The following is a 19,550-nucleotide window of genomic DNA, read 5'->3' on the forward strand; positions in this document are numbered from 1 at the left end:
AAAGACAGATATAAAACTCCTAACTCTTGTTTCCCTCATTGAAGCAGACAAATGATGGAGTGGGAGGTTATGAAGCTGCAACTGTACACACTTAGTTTTGCAGCTCTTGTAACAAGAATTTCTGCTGTTGCTATTGGAATTTCTCTAGCTGTTCTTACTGACCAATTGCTGCTTGTGAAATTCCCAGTGCTTTTCTTCCCATTGCTGTTGTAGCCACAACTACCACTGCCACAACTGTAGAAACTCAAGATCTATACTTCACTGATAGATGCACAGTGAAATAGTTCTCATTGCCACTTTTCTGTCCTACTATGCATAGGTTGAACACAATTTATGGTCACTTGGAAGGCAGTGACACAGAGATCGGTGGAGCAATAAGAGGTTCTGGTAATTTAAGAAGATGGAATTCATGAAGTGAACAGATAGCCCAAAGCAAAGTCCAGAGCATAGCAAAATGATCAAAAGCATACCCAGAACAGTCTGGAGAGCAATCTGAATAAAAAATTACAAATGAGCTTAACAAACTAAAAAATTTCTAAAAATGGTGCATTTGTAAGGCATCAAGTAGTTTAAGTAGAGTGCGAGCCCTTGAAAGCGAAATATTCTAAGTACTTGTCTGGCTCACAATTTTAAGCTCTCAGTAAGTTTGAAATCAGTGCACACACTGCTGCAGAGTGAAAATTCACTCTATTTTTAAGATCCTTTTTTGAGCCCTGTTATTCTTTATGTGAGGTGTGTTTGAAATCATAAACATTCACCCTCTTGTCATCCCCACATGTCATGTAGTGATGTAGTAGTTACAGAAGAGTGTGTGTGTGTGTGTGTGTGTGTGTGTGTGTGTGTGTGTGTGTGTGTGTGTGTGTGTGTGTGTGTGAGAGAGAGAGAGAGAGAGAGAGAGAGAGAGAGAGAGAGAGAGAGAGAGAGAGAGAGAGAGCTTTAAATGAGTAATATTTTTCTTTTTTCAGTTACTTCAAGATCCATTGAAAATCGTAGAGACTTGTTTCGATGGAAAGGAAGATGGAGGAATGGAACTGAATGCGAGTCCACCTGAGCGTAATGTAAGTTTTCATGTCAGTATTCTATGCTTCAGGTATGATAAGACAGTCGTGAAATGTAATGGGTGCTTATACTTAAATTATCATAGATGGTGTGGCATTTTAAACTATGATAGCATATTATTTCTGCACAAGTTCAGTGACTGTGGTTATCTTTCTGTGCTTTGTGTAAGCTGTTATAGATGCTATTTGAGTAACACTCCTGACAAGTCTGTCATTGTTTTCCATGACCATTCTTATAATAATCTGCTTCGTTTGGAATGTATGAAATGAAATGAATGTCTTAAATTCATACTTATTACAGTGTGTAGCTTTATTATGTTGTGGCAGTTCCTTCTGCTTTTATTTCTTCATTTGTTGATTGTCCTTGGTGTCGATGTAATGCGTCACTACACTGGCTAAAAAATGGGCTGTGGATTCTGACACTAACTACTGTAAATTATGTAGCAGAGACTTGCACAGTTGTGTTTTGCAGTACTTTGATTTCACTGTTCTCAACCCCCCCTCCCCCCCAATAATACACAGTTATATATGTATGACCAGTACGCTGTCATTTAAACTTTCTATAAGCCTCATTAACAGTTTGCTGGTGAAACTTAACATACTGCTACAATAGTTTCTTGTTGAACATCTACAAGCAGTAAAACCAAACCACAAAGTTCAGTTCTCGAAGAATAAAAGGGTACCTATGGAAACAATCACTGTCATTGTCTTTACACATGGCCTAATTGTTTAACACTTATTTCACAGTTAATTTGAAGCATTGTTGTTCTAACCAACACAGGTTACTCGTCTGAAACTCGGCCGTGGACTGTCTCATGACCAATATCATCGCAATAATAGATTCTGAAATGACACATTGTTTAAAGCTAAATTTTGAGAAATTACAATTAAAACTTAACTCATTCGATTAACTGAATGCATTGAAAAATTGGTTCTTTTTAACAGTTCCTTCTACTAAAAGAGTTAGGCCAAATTATTTGTGTAAGTCATGAAATTAACAAATATAGTTATGCAAACAATGCTTTTGACAAAACTGTTAATTACTTTGGAATTAATTAAGGGCTGGCTTTGCTAACATGTTTCCGACCAGAGCCAAATCGATACTTTAAGAATACTAGCATTTCGTCTTCTAAATATTTACAATTATTACAGGATTTATGTTTGTTTATATGCCAACAATAGAATTTGAGTTATGAAACAATTACTGATTGTGCCTTATAATAAAAGATGCTAACTAGTAATAGTCAAAATAAATTAGAAAATCAATTACATACATAAAACTAAGCACGAAATTAGATCTGGTGTTATATTCTTTAAGGGGACCACACCCTGCCTATCTAACCCATGTTAATTTAGGCAAGTATTTGACCCATTTCTGAAAAAAAACTATTTGATGCAGGACCTTAGTACTTTCACTGTATGTTGCATGATGCTAATAGTCAACCGTACTAAAATCTACTTTATCCATTTTATAGTTTTTAAGAAATACTTTTTTAAATTTATTAACAAAAAAATTAAGTTTTTTGTGCAGAAAATATTTTTTGTGAACTTCCTAATGGGGGAATATTAATGAATGTAGAATAAGAGGTGGCTTTTTAAGTTATGCAGAGTCTCTGAAAATTTCATTCATTTATCTATGATAGTTTCCGATATAATGGGGCATATGTACTGAAAATTTCAGTTTGCAGGAAATTGACTTTAAAGAAAAATTTTTCGATATTTGTTACTTACAGTTAATTAAAACTGTCCTGCTCTGCGTCTAGCAGGTCTTCCAGCTTCTTTTTTCACCTTCGTGGATGTTTGTCTTGCAGTCTTGGCTATATTAGATGCAGACCTGTCTGCATCGGCTATCCTCATTTTATCGCAATGTTGCAGCTCAGTTATCATATTTTCACCATGATTAATTCCCAGCTTTTTCAGTACCCAACACTTTCCAATATTACCACAATTCAATGTAATAACAGCATCATGAACTTCCTAGTTTCATTGTAGGTATGCCTACAAATACAGTTTTAGGAAGGCAGTTCCAAATTATGCTGTTGGAACATCCATTTGGGTTCTGTGTTTGCCCATGCAGACATTTCCTTAGAAGGTCAGGATGAGCCAAGTCTCAAAAAATAGGTTTAATTGCTGTAACAACAGCAGCAGGAAGAGAATGCTGGTGAGAATAAGATTCTCCAGTTGCCTGAACCCTATTGTGTTTGCACCATGAATTTTCTCCTGATGGACACAATCCATTACATAGCTTATTATCAGTAGAGAACTTATGGAAGAATATGGCCCAAACATCTCTCTTCATTGCTTCCAGATTTTCTTTATTTCTCGTAATTGCCTGCCCGTAGTATACCTGCAAGTTTTCTATTTCAGTTTTAGTTAACCGACCCTGTACGGTCAACAATTTTCCATCTTCTAATTTTTTTCCTCTCATATCAACACTTAGTTTTCTCAGCCTTGTTCCCAAACATTTTGAACATGCCCTACACATTCTGTTTTGCTAATAATGGCATCTCCATATGGATTAGAGTTCACCACATTTTTGTATGCCTTACTGTCACCATCTCCCAAATATTTGGTGTACCATATGCCTCTTGTTTCTATGGAGCGATGAAATATTTGTTGTACTCCATGAACTTCCATACCACCACTTGTTCCTCTAACATTAGCCACAGAGCTGTGTTCTTTATGTTCATTGACTACTATACATTATTTGCAATATTTATCTAACAATTTACTGGTGTCTACACTCGTGGCAATCACTACTCCATTCAGAGAAGTATGTCCTCTTTTCTGCAAACTTCCATTAAATGCAACTGCAATATCTAAACATCCATAATTTTCTTCCGCTGCTTCCCTAGCAACCAGTTTCATGCTTTCCTCACTGACCTCACATACAGCTTTCTCTAATATTGCAGTCATTTTTTCAAATTTATTTGGTGGTTGATGTAAGTTCATCACTGAACAAAATGTTCTCCCTGCAACCATTCCCTTGCTAATGGGTCGTAAGGCATAAACTAATCTAGTTTTGATTGCATAAGGGCCACTTGCATCTGGTTTTGAAGAACTCATAAATGAAATCACAGCTGAGCATTTTGTGCAAATTAAATCCAAAGCAATTGCTATGTCTTTTCTCCCACAGGCACTCTCACAAATTTTCACACGTAATTCACCACACTGTCTATATTGTACAAATTTAGAAATTACATCTGATAATAATCTCAAATTTATAATGATGTTACTTCACCCCTTGTCACTTAACAGTAAATTCGTTGAAATGGTGAGAGCTTCTTTGATGATGCACTCGTTGAATAATTACAATTAGAAACATCGTTGCCAGGCAACATAACCTCTTGTACAGAAAACTTTCTAAACTTGTTTCCTCTAAATTGTCGTTTCTTGAAAATGCCTTTACATTTCGTCATGTTCAATAAACACAACAAAACACATGTAAACAGGCACTGCAAACATAAGTATAACAACTACTCACAATCACACTTGAACAAAACTGACCACGTGTTTGAAAGCGTGTCGTTTACAAACAGCAGAAACAAGAGTACCAACCGTTGCATTCGAAGGATACCCAACACACTCGGGAGGAAAAAAAAAATAATAAAAAAAAACATGCAGTGTAAGGGATATAAAGATCTATAATACATGCAGGAAAGTGGGCATGGCACATAAATACAGGTGGTAGGAAAATGTTCTTTAAATGCTCAAAAAAAATTTTTTTTCAGCTAATTCTTTTTCAGAGTACTTAAATAAAGCCTTAATCTATCAAAAATCAATTTTTTTCGACCTGAACCATGGTGTGGTCCCCTTAAAACTAAGGGGGCAATCTTTCTCTTTTATGAAAATGCAGAAAATATTCATGTATGTTAATGGTAATTAGATAACACTAAAAAAAAAAAAAAAAAAATTGAATTTCAGATGGCAAAGCAAGAGTGGAATTAAAATTATCCCAACTTGCTTCGTCATGTCACCCCCTCATTGGATTGACCAGATAGATATTGCTAATAGCTAAATGGGCAGTTCACTAACAAGTGATGCCAGAACTTGGGTTTAAAATCTACACACACAAAAATATTTCGTAAGAAATTCTATCAAAGAGTACAGTCCATATGTTTTTTTCAAATTTATATGTATGTGAACTAGCCATACGAAAATCCCCATACAAAGTAATTACATAAAGATCACAAAATATCTACAAGTTATACTTTTAACAAAATTTATGCATCTTCATCATAAGAGATGTCCTTTTTGGGTAAGCAAAGACTTACATTTTAAAACACATACCACTTGGTACAAGCACTGCCTTGCTAAACAAATTAAATCCTCATGAGTTGAAAAAAAAAATTAGATTACACTGCACATTGCAGTTCACTTGCTCAGTGCTCAGTTTTTTTTTCACAGGCAGTTTCACTTTTTCAATGAGCTTTTAAACACTTTCTCTCCAAGCTGTCCACGCCTTCAACAGGTCCAAGTGGCAGTTAGCCAGGAAATGCACTGCTGTCAGTTCCCTTGGAGGTGGTTCTCCTCCACCACAGTACATGAAAAAATGAGACAAAATACCCTACTTTAGTACACTTATTTTACTTCTAACTCAAGTCTAAAAAAGTTGTTTAACACTAATGGCGAATGATAGTCCTTACATCATAAATTAAATACATAGTTCTCATAACATTACAATAATTATTGACAAATCTGACTATAGTACGAAAGGTATGGACGAGAAAAATTTTAAAATCAAGTGCACATTACAATACAAAACATTACTCTTAAGTCATAACTGTCTGAAACTGGTTAAACTTGAAAGATTTGCTCACTTTTCCATTTGCAAAAATAGCAAAAATTCAACATGCGCACTAGCACAAATTTACTAATCATCACATAATGAAAAAAAAATAGTGTCACCATTACATAACTTAATTACTATTCAAATCAAAATTAAGGGGCTGGAAGTTGTACCAAATCCTTGCCTTACTTCTCTACTCAACTCTGAGTACTACTCATTCAAACAGAAAATTAAATCCTCATGAAATGTTCCAAAAAGGGAACTGACAGCAAGAATATTCACATCAGTCTAGCATCTATCTGCTAATCAGCCAAATATACTTTTCTTCACCCCATATGACCATTTTAAGCTCATAATTCCTCAGAACACAAATAGAAGTTTTCAGATAACATATCGATCCAGTGATGCAGCATTATATTGTTTGTAAATATTGCTCTTTCTGTTAATCTCTCATTCCCAGGAAGGAGGAGCAGGAGGAGTATCAACCTCATAAAAAGAACCAGGGTTCTTCTGGTACCCTGTATAGGGCCTCTTCCCAGGGTAATGGTGAAGACCTCGATGGCATCTGTGACGGATGGCTTCAGAATGGTGTCGACGACGAAAGAGGAAAACCTATAGTGTCTGTACTCCAGAGGAATGGATACAAAAGGCGTCTGACTCAATGTTAGGGGTGGTCTCATTTAAACCATGGAAGGCAATGGGAAACCACCACTGCTATTTTCCCAAGACAACCTCATGGATTTACTCAATCTTAAATTAGATTCCGGAGTAAGTCCTCCAGTCAAATCTCTGAGGGGGGGGGGGGGGGGGGCAGGATTGAGAGGAGCCTTGGAATGCAAAGATCAATCTGAACCATCCTTGCAAAGTGTTAAAAGGATAGCGACCTGGAATGTGTGAGGTCTCTTACAGACGGGAATGCTTGCTATCGTGGAGAGAGAAATGGATCTTAATGTGCTAGATGTACTTGGACTCAGCGAGACACTGGAGAGGGTGTGACCACTTCATGACTCAAGCAAAGAATACAGTATATTTTTCCGGATGTGCGGATATGAATTAAAATGGCATTGCTCTAGTGATTCCTAAGAACCTCTGTAATGCTTTCCTGCTGTGAGCCCATTTGCAACAGAATTATCTCCATTAAAATGAAAACTGTTCCATGCAATATCAAAATCATTCAGGTTTATGCTCCCACGGTAGCTTCATCAGACATAGTATTTTCTAGCAACTCATAGAATTCATCTATTATTATCAAAAAGATACACAAAAAGGAAATATTAGTCATCCAAGGTGACTTTAATGCAAAGATAGGTGAGACTGTAGATGATGGACACATGAGCTCTGTGGTTGGACTTCATGGCCTGGAAGTGAAAAATGAACATGGGTAGTGGCTACTGGAATTTTGCGTGAATAACAACTTATCTGTTTGGCATATCCTCTTTCAACATCACCCACAGCATCAATGCACATGGATTTCTCCAGGGAATAGGGTTAGAAATCAGATTTATTTCATTTTGGTGAGACAATGCTGGCGTACTTTGGTCCTAGATTGCAGGACCTATCCTGGAGCAGGCTGTGGCAGTGACCAATTCATGTTGTATATGATAGTGAAGATAAAACTGAAAGTGACCAAAAATAAAAGAGTAAGGCAGATTCATCTGACTGACAAAAATAGTCTCAAAGAATTTCAAGAAAGAACTGTGGTATTGTGTTGAAGCTGCATGGGCAGCTGTACCGGTACACACCATCCAAGCTCTGTTTGACTCAATGCCCAGCCGTATCAGGACCGTTATTATGGTCAGAGGTGGTTGTTCTGGGTACTGATTTCTCAGTATCTATGCACCCAAATTGCGTGAAAATGTAATCACATGTCAGTTCTAGTATAATATATTTGTCCAATGAATACCCGTTTATCATCTGCATTTCTTCTTGGTGTAGCAATTTTAATGTCCAGTAGTGTAATTAGGAAAAATCCCTATTAATGTAGGTAAATAACTCATGATCTTGTAACACCAAAATCCAAAATTTTCGCCATTTAATATCTGTTGATAACTTGCACTGTACTTTTGATTTTGAAGCTGTAAGCTGTATTCCAGAAACTATATTTAATATGTAATTGATGTACTAATGTATTTATTTTTGACTGTATATAATTGATTGTAATTATAAAGAAATTGCTGGGTAATAGCCAAGTGAACATTATTGAAATGTGTCGATAGCAATTATGAAATGGTAGTAGTTGTGCCGTTGTTTCTTTGCATATGAAGAATGTCACGTTGTGAGCAGTGAGGCAGCAGAGCAGCTTGAGTTGTGAAAGAGTCATGAAAGAATGCAGAAGTGTTTGTTGGGCGATCCCACTGCCGCGGTATGCAGCTATGCTCGTGCCAATGTAGACACGCCTGATTTGTAAACCCTTTTGAGAGGACAGTAGGGGAGTTGACATGCGAAGAAGCTGCAATTCAAACTGTTGCCTGTCCTATAATTATTCGTGGCTCTGGAGATGACTTGGGGTTCTCATCGAGCAGCAGCAGCAGCAACAACAACAACAACAACAACAACAACAATGGCAGCTTAGCATTATCGTTGGCTACTTTCTTAGGCGTCCGCACAGCTGCAACATTGTAAGACTGTTAAGTGAAAAATTATAAACTTACATTGACATTGCCCAGCAGCATTTCTTTCACAAAGTGTGAATAACTTGAATAATAACATGCAATAGCTCAAGCCTGTAGGGCACCTGTGTTGTCATTGTCCTGAGACATTATTACCAAGCAGGGTTGGTTTCCTTTCCATGCAATCACAATGTGTCATAAGAATATGAAAATTGATTAAATATTTACTATCAGTTTTTTGTTTTTTCTAATGACCAGTTTTGGTCTAAATTTTCTGCCTCAGTAACTGTTAATTTTTGTATTACATGACTGAGGCTACTTAAACTAAAATTTCACTGGAAAAACTAATAACTAAAGATGCAGCACAAATTAAGATTTCACAATTTCTTTTATTCTGTATTTAGCTTAGCGAGCGACTTCATCTGTCTTGGCATGTATTTTATTGTTTTTGTTTTAAAAGTAAAACCAATTGCACGTTTGCGTAAAGTAAAGTTGGTTCAATCTTTCACTACTCAAAAGTAAATTGTTTGCTTTTTCTAAATTTTGCATTATGTTATACTGAGGTTTCTGAAAGTATTTTTTTTATGTGAAACGTTTAAATTAAGCCAGTCATCTATTTAACCAGTAATTTCATTTAACTTTACTTTCAAAATTTAGTATTCCAGAATAAGTAACTGCAAATTCAGTGCTTTCTGATTCATGTATTTTCTCATGAATTGTGCAGTGGAAAAGCATGAAAATCTTGTTGCCACACCAGTGATCATTGCTTAAATCTCTTTGCCATTACTTTTCTCAAGATGCTGGAGATGCATTACCGTAGTTAGCTGGTGACCATTTAATTATCCCCTTTTTAGTAAATCGGTGTTTACTTTGTGTTATCAGTGATTTTTGTAGTAAATATTATGTTGTACCCTTTTCCTCCGTGCTGTTTGTGAGCGATTGCAGTGTACTCCACCTATGTTCTAGTTATCATCAGTTTCTTTCCTTAAGTGCAGAATAGATTCTTCCTTCAGAAATGTCTGTTGTACACTTTCCTCCAACTAACCGGCTTTATTTTCTGCTGATAAGGATAGCCTTACTCACTGTAAAATTTCATTAGGCATGTGTAGTCATGATCAATTACATCACAATCCAGTAGGCCGATTAGGGAGGGGGAGGTTACAGGCAAGAATTTTGCGGAAAACTATGTGTGTGAAAGCATTTTATTGAAAGCTGGAGCCTGCAGTTGATTATGGATGAAGCCGTGTATTGTAATAGCTTCAGTTCTACTTGGGATTTCCCTTCTCTGTGTAATGAGAAGAGATTACTTATGTAATTGTCAAATGCTGTTCTTCACCCGTCAGTAAAAGGATATGCTACAGGGTTAACATAATGACATACACTATGGCCGATAGACGTTTTAATGAAAATGTTAGTATTCTGATTTCATCGACAAAGAGCCAATCATATAATTGACCACTTTGCTCACTGTATGATTCAGTAATGTAGAGAAATGGCTCCATTTTTACATACGGTCGCAAAACTTTTTCCAAATACTGATGATATGTTTCTTTTGTGAGCTGTCCTGATTTTATGGCTGTTGTGTACACATTATGTTGTCTACCACTAATTGGTTTAAGCCTTGGTGGATTTGAGGACCGTATTTGCCTCTGACAATAAGAGGAGCAAATACTGTTGGTAACAGTTTTTTGGAAAGCGTTAATCCATGTCAGTTGTGATGATAAATCTCTCTTAAATACTACATCTGATGATAAACAATACAACAAGTATTTGAAATGCTTTCTTCTTTTGTCTATAATTACATCATGATGGTAGAAAAGATATTGAACTCACATATTTCCATGACAACAAAAGAGAGAGCGGAAAAAATACAGGAGACTGGATTTGAACACATGGTGCTAAAATTCAAAACTGTATTAGGGGCAGTTTGTTTCCAACTCACCTAGATATACATTACACAAGAGAACTGATACTGTCACAATGAAACTTTCATTGAATTTTTTCAGAAACTATAGAGTGTTGGCACCTAAGGCTAAATAGGCATCCCCTCATTTTCACCCTGCTAAGCTTTCACTGCATCAGACAGCTGACTACGCTATTTTCCCCTGTAAGTTAATTAGGCTGACTGTTGCCCATATATCTGCCTAAAACCCAATCAGTTGCCCATCCACCACCAGTGTCAACGGAATACACTCAGTCAATGCTTGTAGGGCATTGTAAACAGCCTCAAAGTGCTGTGGAAACTGAGACTCTTGAAGACCATCCTGCAGCATGACGACTGTCATAAACGGATACCGAATGGCCTCCTTTTCAGCATACCTTACACGTGGAGCCTGTGAATAAGCAAGCCTGTCTAATATGCACCAAATGACACTCATGTTAGGACTGCCAACTTTCCCTTTGAGCAGAAACGGGTGCAGAGGAAGAACAGCGCTGGATGTCCGACCAACATCATGAATGGGGATCACAACTTTTTGACATACTTGTACCCACTGAGATTCCTGCAGGGAAAGGCAGGTAGTGTTGTGATATCACCACATGTTGTCATTGGTGTCATTGCGCAGTTACTTGACAGAAGGCAAGGTTGGCTGGTCAGCTGCACAGGGCACCAGGGGTCTGCTTACTGTGCAAATCTAATTTCTCCCCCTGTCAGTTGTTGGAAAGCACATCCATTGCTACTACCATAGTACATGTGATTCAGCAATCAAGTCAACTTCATGTAAAGGAGGATCTGACAAGGCCAATGCCCTAGTTTGCACCTCAAGATCACATGTTAGATTATCACATTTGTATATAGTGAGTCCGTATATGAGGTAGCACATTTGGGACACTTGAGTGAGAGACATTGAGGTGTTTTGCAAAGGTAGGTTTCTTGAGCTTGGTAGAGGGTTTCAAATTTTGCACTATTTTATAGAACCTCACACTGCTGGACAATAGCAAGGCAGCCATATCAGCTAGGTTAATGATTCACCTTACTCAACAGTGCAGCATGGACTGAAGCAGGTGCTTGCCCCACATTTCTGTACAGGCTTTGAAACTGGCTCTCAATTGAGGGCAGCAGAGGAGAAGGGAGTTGGAACACCAGCATAGAGACTGGCACAAAGGAAAGTACAAACATGACCAGCCCATATGATGGAAAACAGCTAGCACGCAGATCCCTGAGGATGGTGCAATGTGCAAGTCAGGTGTGTGTTAATGACGTCAGCTACAGAACTGGCAGATCCGACCTATATCTGCCAACAAGTAGACACCCAGGTGAGCAGTTGTGCCTATACAAATGGAGTGCGCACTGCCCCAATAGCTTCTTGCACTGCTGTGCTGCATGACCCACACTAGCCCATCTGCTCCATCTGTATGTCAAATTGAGGGACCTGAAATAAAAGTTTTATATCAGTGTTTAGAATACTTAGTTGTAGTTAATTGGTTTAAAATATAAATTTTTGTATATTATGTGTTCAGTTGTGCATAAAAACAAATAACTTTTTGAGATGTTATGCTGTTACATTGGGTTACAAAAGTAATAACTATTGATAGCTGCTTTGAATGTGACAGAAGTACAGGCACAGGAGCTATTACACAAATGTTTTAAGTAGGAATCTATAATGATAAAACTGAATTCCATGTCATGGATTAATGACAAAAAAGTTTGATCACTATCTCTCTGTAATGAGTGATGAAGAGATCAATACCATATGAAACAAAATCCCATACCCTTGGAAACCCTGCAAGGAGCACTATAGATGACAAATGCAAAATACAAATAAAGAAATGTGTGGTCTTACAGTAAAAGAGTCTGAAAGTATTGCTCTTTCTTCCTCCAAGACTCAAATGGGAATGGGCTTCAATAATTATAATAAGCTTTGACATAAAATAGGGCTTCAAGAATGAATAGTTAATAACAAATGAGATGCTAATATACTATATTAGTTAGAGAGACATGTATGTTGATGTCAGTTTTAGAGAACTTTGTAACACAGATAATTATAAAACAGCTATTGGTTCACATATAAAAAAAGAATTGTTCACATAAAGTATGACACACAGATCAACATCTTATTATGTCACTATATTCCTAAAGGATGCCATTTGGATTAGCTTTGTGAGTTTGTGATTTTTACAAATTTGAAAAAATTCATAGAAGAGTTTTTAAATGAAAATGCTCTTTCCATAATAAAGCATTTTTCCAAATATTTTCTTGTCTATTTTGATGCCTTCTCCCTGTTATTGCTTTTAGTTTCTTGGGGGTTCCTGTTACTGCTGGTTCACACTTGGCGAGTAGTAGTTTGATCTAATTGTTATTTTGTTCTGGCAGATAACTGTACATTGCAGATGGCAACTACAGAGAGGCATTATGTATCCTACTTTTCCATGTTACTTACATATCAATAGTTAAATAATTTTTTACTCATTTTCTTTTTTAGCGAGCTTTACCTCATTCTGTTTTATACTGCAAATATTTTTAATCATATATTTGTGCCTGAGTTGCCAGTTGATGCCACTATGCAGTTAACTTTAGCTTTCAGTTCAAATAATTGGCCTTCCGATATGTTTACATTGTTAGTGTCTATTGGGGCCTGTTCAGTTGATGACTTATCATGTATTGTGCTGAAGTATGTGCAGTTGTGTATGAAAGTTAGTTAAGTAATGGAACACTTTTTTCTGAAAGCAAGTTGATTTTATTGAGGATGTCAATACACCATATTATTCCCCACTTTTTTCCTACAAAATCTTATTTTTAAACATAATTTCCATTCAGTGCAATGACCTTACACCACCATACTGGGAGGACCTGTATGTCCACATGGTAGCACTCTACTGGTTGTCATCAGAGACAACATGCTGCTACATCAATGATCTGTCTGCCATTTGTGTGCAGCTTCCAATGGAGTACATCCTTCATTTGGACAAACAGATGAATGTTGTAATGTGCAAGATCCAGGTTGTAGTGTGGGTGAGGAAGAACAGTCCAATGAAGTTTTGTGAGCTGCTCTCAGGTGCACAGATTTTTGTGAGGTCTTGCCTTATCGTGAAGAAAGTGAAGTTCATTTGCATTTTTCTGGCAACGAACACGGTGAAGTTTTTTTCTTCGATTTTATGAGGGTTGTGCACCCTTTTTATAATGATGACAGATGCCTTGCCCAGCAGCTCACTGTGCTTTTCTTCATTCTTGTGTCTCTGAAGACATCCCTCAGGCACCTATGAATATCTGCCATGCTCTGGTTTTCCACCAAAGGAAACTCGGTGACAGCTCTCTGCTTGGAACCCACCTCTGTAATAACAAATGCCTTTTTGAAGGCTACATATAGCACTGCCACATATCAGAACATCATTAAACTATATTGGCTGATGTTTATGATGTCCCATAGCAAATCCCTCATTTTTTCAATCAGCACAAAAAGTAATGAGAAATTGACAGTTTTTAGCCACATAACACAAGTGGCACTTTTTATGAAATTAATGAAATGTAGTCTTGTCCCAGTTTTATGAAACACTGCCATAAATGTGAAGACAGTAGTGGTTGAATGTTGACATTGGGTTTTTAATTTTTTGTGAGCTGAGATTCGTGTGTAATGTTTCAATGACAGTTCATGTCATGTGTAAAGAACTACAGCTCTAGATGTATTGTAAAATGAAAACATGATGCTTCCAATGAACTCCAGTTTGATAGCAGTTTTAATCACAGATGTTACATGTAGATATACTGGGACAACAAATGGAATAAAAAGTAATGCATGTATGAGAGATCTTTAATGTGGTGCATCAAGTAAACTCCATATTTTCTTTGTATTCAATTATAAATATGAAAACTATCAAATACAGCATTTCAGCTTTGCAGACATGTGTATCAATATGACATTGGTAGTTTTGCGTCTATCAACCACTTGCAAGACAGAGTATATGATGGTATGCAAATATCATTATCAGCACATAAGATAAAATGATGGTTTTTAAGTCGTACTACTGAGTAGGATGATAGCTTTTATGGAATCACATTTATTGGCTTTGCCAACTCACAACCAAATTACCACCTTTCAACACAACCTAGACATTGGGCTACGCAACAGATTGGGCTACTCATCACAAACATCATTCACCAAGTAGTGTAATGTCAGTCATGTTTGTATGATTTATGCCCTGTGTTGTGACTGGTTGACAGAAGCATCATGTTGATTTATGGGTTTGTGAAAATCAAGTACTATATTTGGTTATATTCATATTTTCACCAGCATACTATTCAGATGTGCAGGGCAGTTGAATTGCATTTGTGATCTCTCCATAGCAAGTCAGTTTTGTACAACTTGTGTGTAAATATTAGGAAATGTGTTTTCCTGTATTCCAAGTGAAATGAGTTTGAATGATTCTTTATAAATATGGGTAAACAAATTTTTGATAATTTGACATTTTGAAGATAAGCTTCTGAAAAATTAGAAGTGACAAATAATTCAGGCAGAAGTGAAGCAAATACTGAATCACAGAGTTTCACCTTCAAACTTGGCAAGCAACTCCTAGCCACAGATCCAAGCTAATGAATCACATCCCTTCATAATTTAATAGTAAAAAATTTCTGTGCCAACAAGAGATGCAGATATTGTGAAACATATGATGATGGACTGAAGGCAGTTTGTCTGTTGAGTTCAAATAAAGATTCTGGACAGCTGCTTTCATGCTGCTGCAAAATGTTGGGTTGATGGTATAATACTAAAGGAGAGAATTTTAAAGTTGTGTCAATGTATTCATTTAAAAAACTTTAAAGTGTATGGTTGGAGAGAGATTTTATTTCTAATATATTAAATTTAAGATTTAAAAAAATGTTTTCTTTCTCCAGTAATGTAAATAAATCTGATGTCAACAGACATATTGTAATTCATAGTTATCATGTGCAACAAAGATAATAAAACAATGAAAGAAAACAGAAATAAACAACACGAAGCACTTAAAAATAACCCATCACAAACTAAAATCAAACTTTAACAAAAGACACAAAACTTGGCATACAATAATACAAACATTGTCAAAAATAGAGCCAAAATTGGCTGAAAATAAAACAGCTTTTTCCTGTCCTCATATTGCATCTATACATAGGGTGATGCAATAATCCCAACCTATACACAGTATGGCTAATTCTGCATACATATTGTATTAGTTATAGAATTGGCTGTTAGTAAATGATGTTTCCCAGAGAAAATCATTTACAACCTCTCATACGAAGTCTCGATAGAGCAAACCAAGAAAAACTATGTACTTGGATCATCCTGTTGGGTTGCTAAGGTTTTTGCTTGCGTGGAGAACAAAATTATTCTTGATAAACTAAAATGCTTTGGTATCAATATTCTCTCTTGTGTGAAACAAAAGCCAATGGTCCATTGATAGACTTTTGCATGGAAATTAAAAAAACTCGCAAGGGAATGATCCACTCTGACAGTTCAGAACCCATGTGGAAATTTTTCAGGAGAAATGAACCATGAAAATTTTAGCTGCTAGGACAAATTTTAAATATTTTTGAAAAATGGTGGAAGTTAATATTTTTTGTCACATGTTGATCTACTATTGATGGCACTTTTTGACTAGTGTGTGGCACAGTGAATGAGCAGAAGTAATTGTGACAAGAGAGAATAGTGTTACAATCGAGGGCTACACACAGACATGGAAATTACAAGCACTTAAGTTTTACCAAATATGACATACACCTAAACTGTTTTATATGTATTATTGCAAAGATGACTAACAGAGAATGAAATTCGTGGCACATTTTGACTTTACATTACATTTCTTCCATCACTTCAATTAGGAATTCTTTGTTTTAAACTGGAATAGTACATACACATACATAATTTAAAATAATCCATATAGAACAGTTATAGTAATGAATTCTGAAATTTGCACATTTTACTCACAATGAAATAATTCCTTTGTTATTCCTTATAGTTGTCACAAAAATAAGAAATGTTCACAGAGTGACAGAAAGAAACATTTTCCTTGCACTAGGCACACTTAACAAAAATGGAAGTTACTGCAGTAAGCACTTCTCAGTAATTTAGATAAAATTGAGATGATCTCTGTTCTGCATATTGTTTTGTTTACTAGACATATTTGATCAAATTTGAAAACTTACAACACAAATAACTAAAGTTGAAAGATAATTTTCTGCTGATAGATGGGAAATGATGGAGATCTAGCTGTCTCAGATTGTCCAACAATTTTCTGAAAACTACTTCCTACTGTTGAGAAATTTTTTGTCAATGATTGAATCACATTAATTATTCCTAGGGAATTCATATAATATCAAGTCATTTTGTCATCTTCCAGAAAGACATAGCTGATATGTACAGCCCAGTAGTCCAACAAAAGCAGTGAATTATTTTCTCCAGACAGCAAGAAGTTTTGAACAAAATGTTGTAACCTGGTGTTTCATATTTCTCCATACTTTGATAAATTAATTACAAGATTAGTCCCTTAACACTCCAGACAGCATCAGCCTCTCTCCTCACTCCTACACTACTACCCCTTCCCCTTTCCCCACCCCCTCCAGACTGCTGCTTGCATACCATGTGATAGTTGCATTCTGGCCTTAGATGCTGGAGCTAGCTGTCACGTGTGGATGAAGTGTGCTTGCTTGTGTGTATGAGTGGTTTGTGTCTTTTACTGGTGAAGACTGTGACTGAAAGATTTATGTTAGTTCTTTTAATTGTGCCTGTCTGCAACATAACTTGTCTTCTTGACAGTAAGTAGCATGTCTTTTTCTACATTGTCAATTACAAGATCCTTGCATGTTATCTTTCTTTTTGGTCCTAATTTCCCTGAGGCTCCTGAAGACTGACACAAGACTTGCATCATTTGTGTACAAATGTGTCATAGCATTGGAGATTAGAAAACGCCATGTTTTACTATGAAGTAGTGGGTTATGGCCTGCACACAGTTCTCACTTGAACCTTTGATTAATCAGTGGTACATGCTGCAGTTGCTTAGATAACAATAAGCTTTGTCTTCTCATTAGCTTTGAATTTCCCTATAGTATAGCCTAATAAAGACACCACCTTGAAACATCCACAAAATGTAAACTATGTAATTTTATGACTGCTTGATTCTGCTTAACCACCTTGAATAAGCAGAAATTACCATTGTTCATCTCGTTTGCAATTAAGGAGCCCAAATGCATAGATCTTCATAGGTAATGGCATGTTCTCTCTCATGAGTAGTTATATAAGTTGTAAGGGGGCTTCACCAACTTTCATTTTGGTGCATATTTCTTTCTTCCTTTTAAACAATTCCTTCAGATTTTATGAAATGGGCCCAGCTTTTCACACTCCATCACTTCAGACGGAGTACTGCTGAGTGCAAAACAATGAAATATGCTGTTAGCTGATTCCCCAGAAGTGAAACTCTGAAAATTGTACTACAAGCAATAATGGAATCTGCTGCAGATCCAACAGCCGTAGTCATGTGTTCATGTGTTACTAGCTGTAAAATTTCCACCATCATAAAATGAAAAAGTGCAGTCAGAAACAGAAACAAAAAACACACAAGAAATGTGCCATCAAAGTGTTGAAAGCAATCATTTCTTTTTTTACTGGTGATTTTGTGGTCTATGCAGTGAACCCGAAATTACCTTCCAGTTACTTATTCAAGACTGCACCTATTACAAAGTCCCAAATGAGAAACAATGTCTATGTAATAAAATATCCCCTACAGACCCATGGAACAAAATGGCTTCTGTGTGCAAATGAGGAAAGTGAGACTCCTGGTACCTGGAAGAGTTACACCTCCCTGTGTCATGACATTCATTTCAGAATTCTGTTCTATCTGTGTTTACAGTTTATAGCCTATAAATAAAGAATAACCTATTTGAGGAAAATCCAAGGTTGGAATGGTGGTGATCATCAGTACCACCCCTGGTGTACGTGCAACGTATGTTTCCCACCCATTAGAGAGGATGGTTAACAACAGAGATCAAAGTGTCTTTTCAGGAAGAGTGAGCTTTAGAGCTGTACATAATTCAGAGGACTAACTCTTATCAAAACAATGTGCACTTCAAGTAGAATTACAGAATTGTGAGAAAGACAAAACTATGCACTACGCCTAAAAAATTCAAAATTACAAGAACAAGACAAAGGAAGTTTGGGCATTATTCGAAAGAAATTTTCTTAACTCTGTAAAACAAATGATGATGAACTCCCTGAGGAGTGTAGCAGTGAAACAGATGAAATTAAATTCAAGTCATTGGAACAATTCATTGAATTTATAAGCCAAACATTAGCTGTAAACAAAGGGGGTAAGAAATGAATTGTTGAAAGGAGATGCAATACACTTATACAGGTATTACCCATTCCTCCATTAGACTTTAGTTTTGCCTTATAGACTATAGAAGGGATTACAAAAGCTTCAGATCAAAAAGAAGTAAAATTTGTGATTTATGATGTTATTTCAGCCAAAATACTGAAATATAGTGTCAACTTTATAGTACCCCACCTCCTTTGGTTATCTTTGCAGTTGGCCAGTGAGTTGAGGTGTATTTGCTGAAAGAGTGCAATATGCTGTGGTAAAACACATTTATAAAAGTGGATGTATGCAAGTGAGCTGTGACCATAGATCCGTATCCCCCTTCCCATGTTCTCATTTTTTTCCCCTTTTCTTCAGAAGGTTATTGGTAATATAATATTGAATAACAGCTGTTAGTCTTCCATAAAGACTTCTCTACAGTGGACAGAATATGTTATATCAGTATGTAATGTCTACTAGAACTAAAAGTTAAGACTTATCCTCTTAATATTGTGATTTTGCCAGAGCCTTGGATACTATGTCTATTTGTTGTTAGTAATAATGATGAAAGTAGTCTGAAATGTGAGTCAAAATCACAGTACTGGAATTAAAAGTAATTTCCATATGGACTAAGCATATCTGTTTACAGTTAATTAGTTTGGGAGTCTGGTTCAAAGTCTATTGCAGTTTAGCAGTTGACATCAGGCAGGATTTTAAAAATGTACCTTTTTAGCCACTCATTCTGTAATTTACCCAAGTATTTGGCTCCAGTTATGTTAATTATGCTTAACTCTTGATGCTCATTTCGCCTGTATGCAGGATGAGACAGTCCACAAT

General features: G+C 36.3%; 1 protein-coding gene across 2 annotated transcripts in view; it reads left to right on the top strand.

Moving 5' to 3' along the window:
• LOC124554199 (zinc finger protein 708-like) overlaps positions 1-19,550 on the top strand; it is a 119,144-nt gene that overhangs the window by 14,905 nt on the left and 84,689 nt on the right. For both annotated transcript variants that reach the window (XM_047128265.1, XM_047128266.1), the window contains exon 4: positions 966-1,058. In XM_047128265.1, coding sequence (XP_046984221.1) covers positions 966-1,058 — 93 coding nt within the window. The remainder of the gene's footprint in view (positions 1-965; positions 1,059-19,550) is intronic.

The sequence above is a fragment of the Schistocerca americana genome, chromosome 11, assembly GCF_021461395.2.
Source record: "Schistocerca americana isolate TAMUIC-IGC-003095 chromosome 11, iqSchAmer2.1, whole genome shotgun sequence".
In the NCBI taxonomy this organism is placed as follows: domain Eukaryota; kingdom Metazoa; phylum Arthropoda; class Insecta; order Orthoptera; family Acrididae; genus Schistocerca; species Schistocerca americana.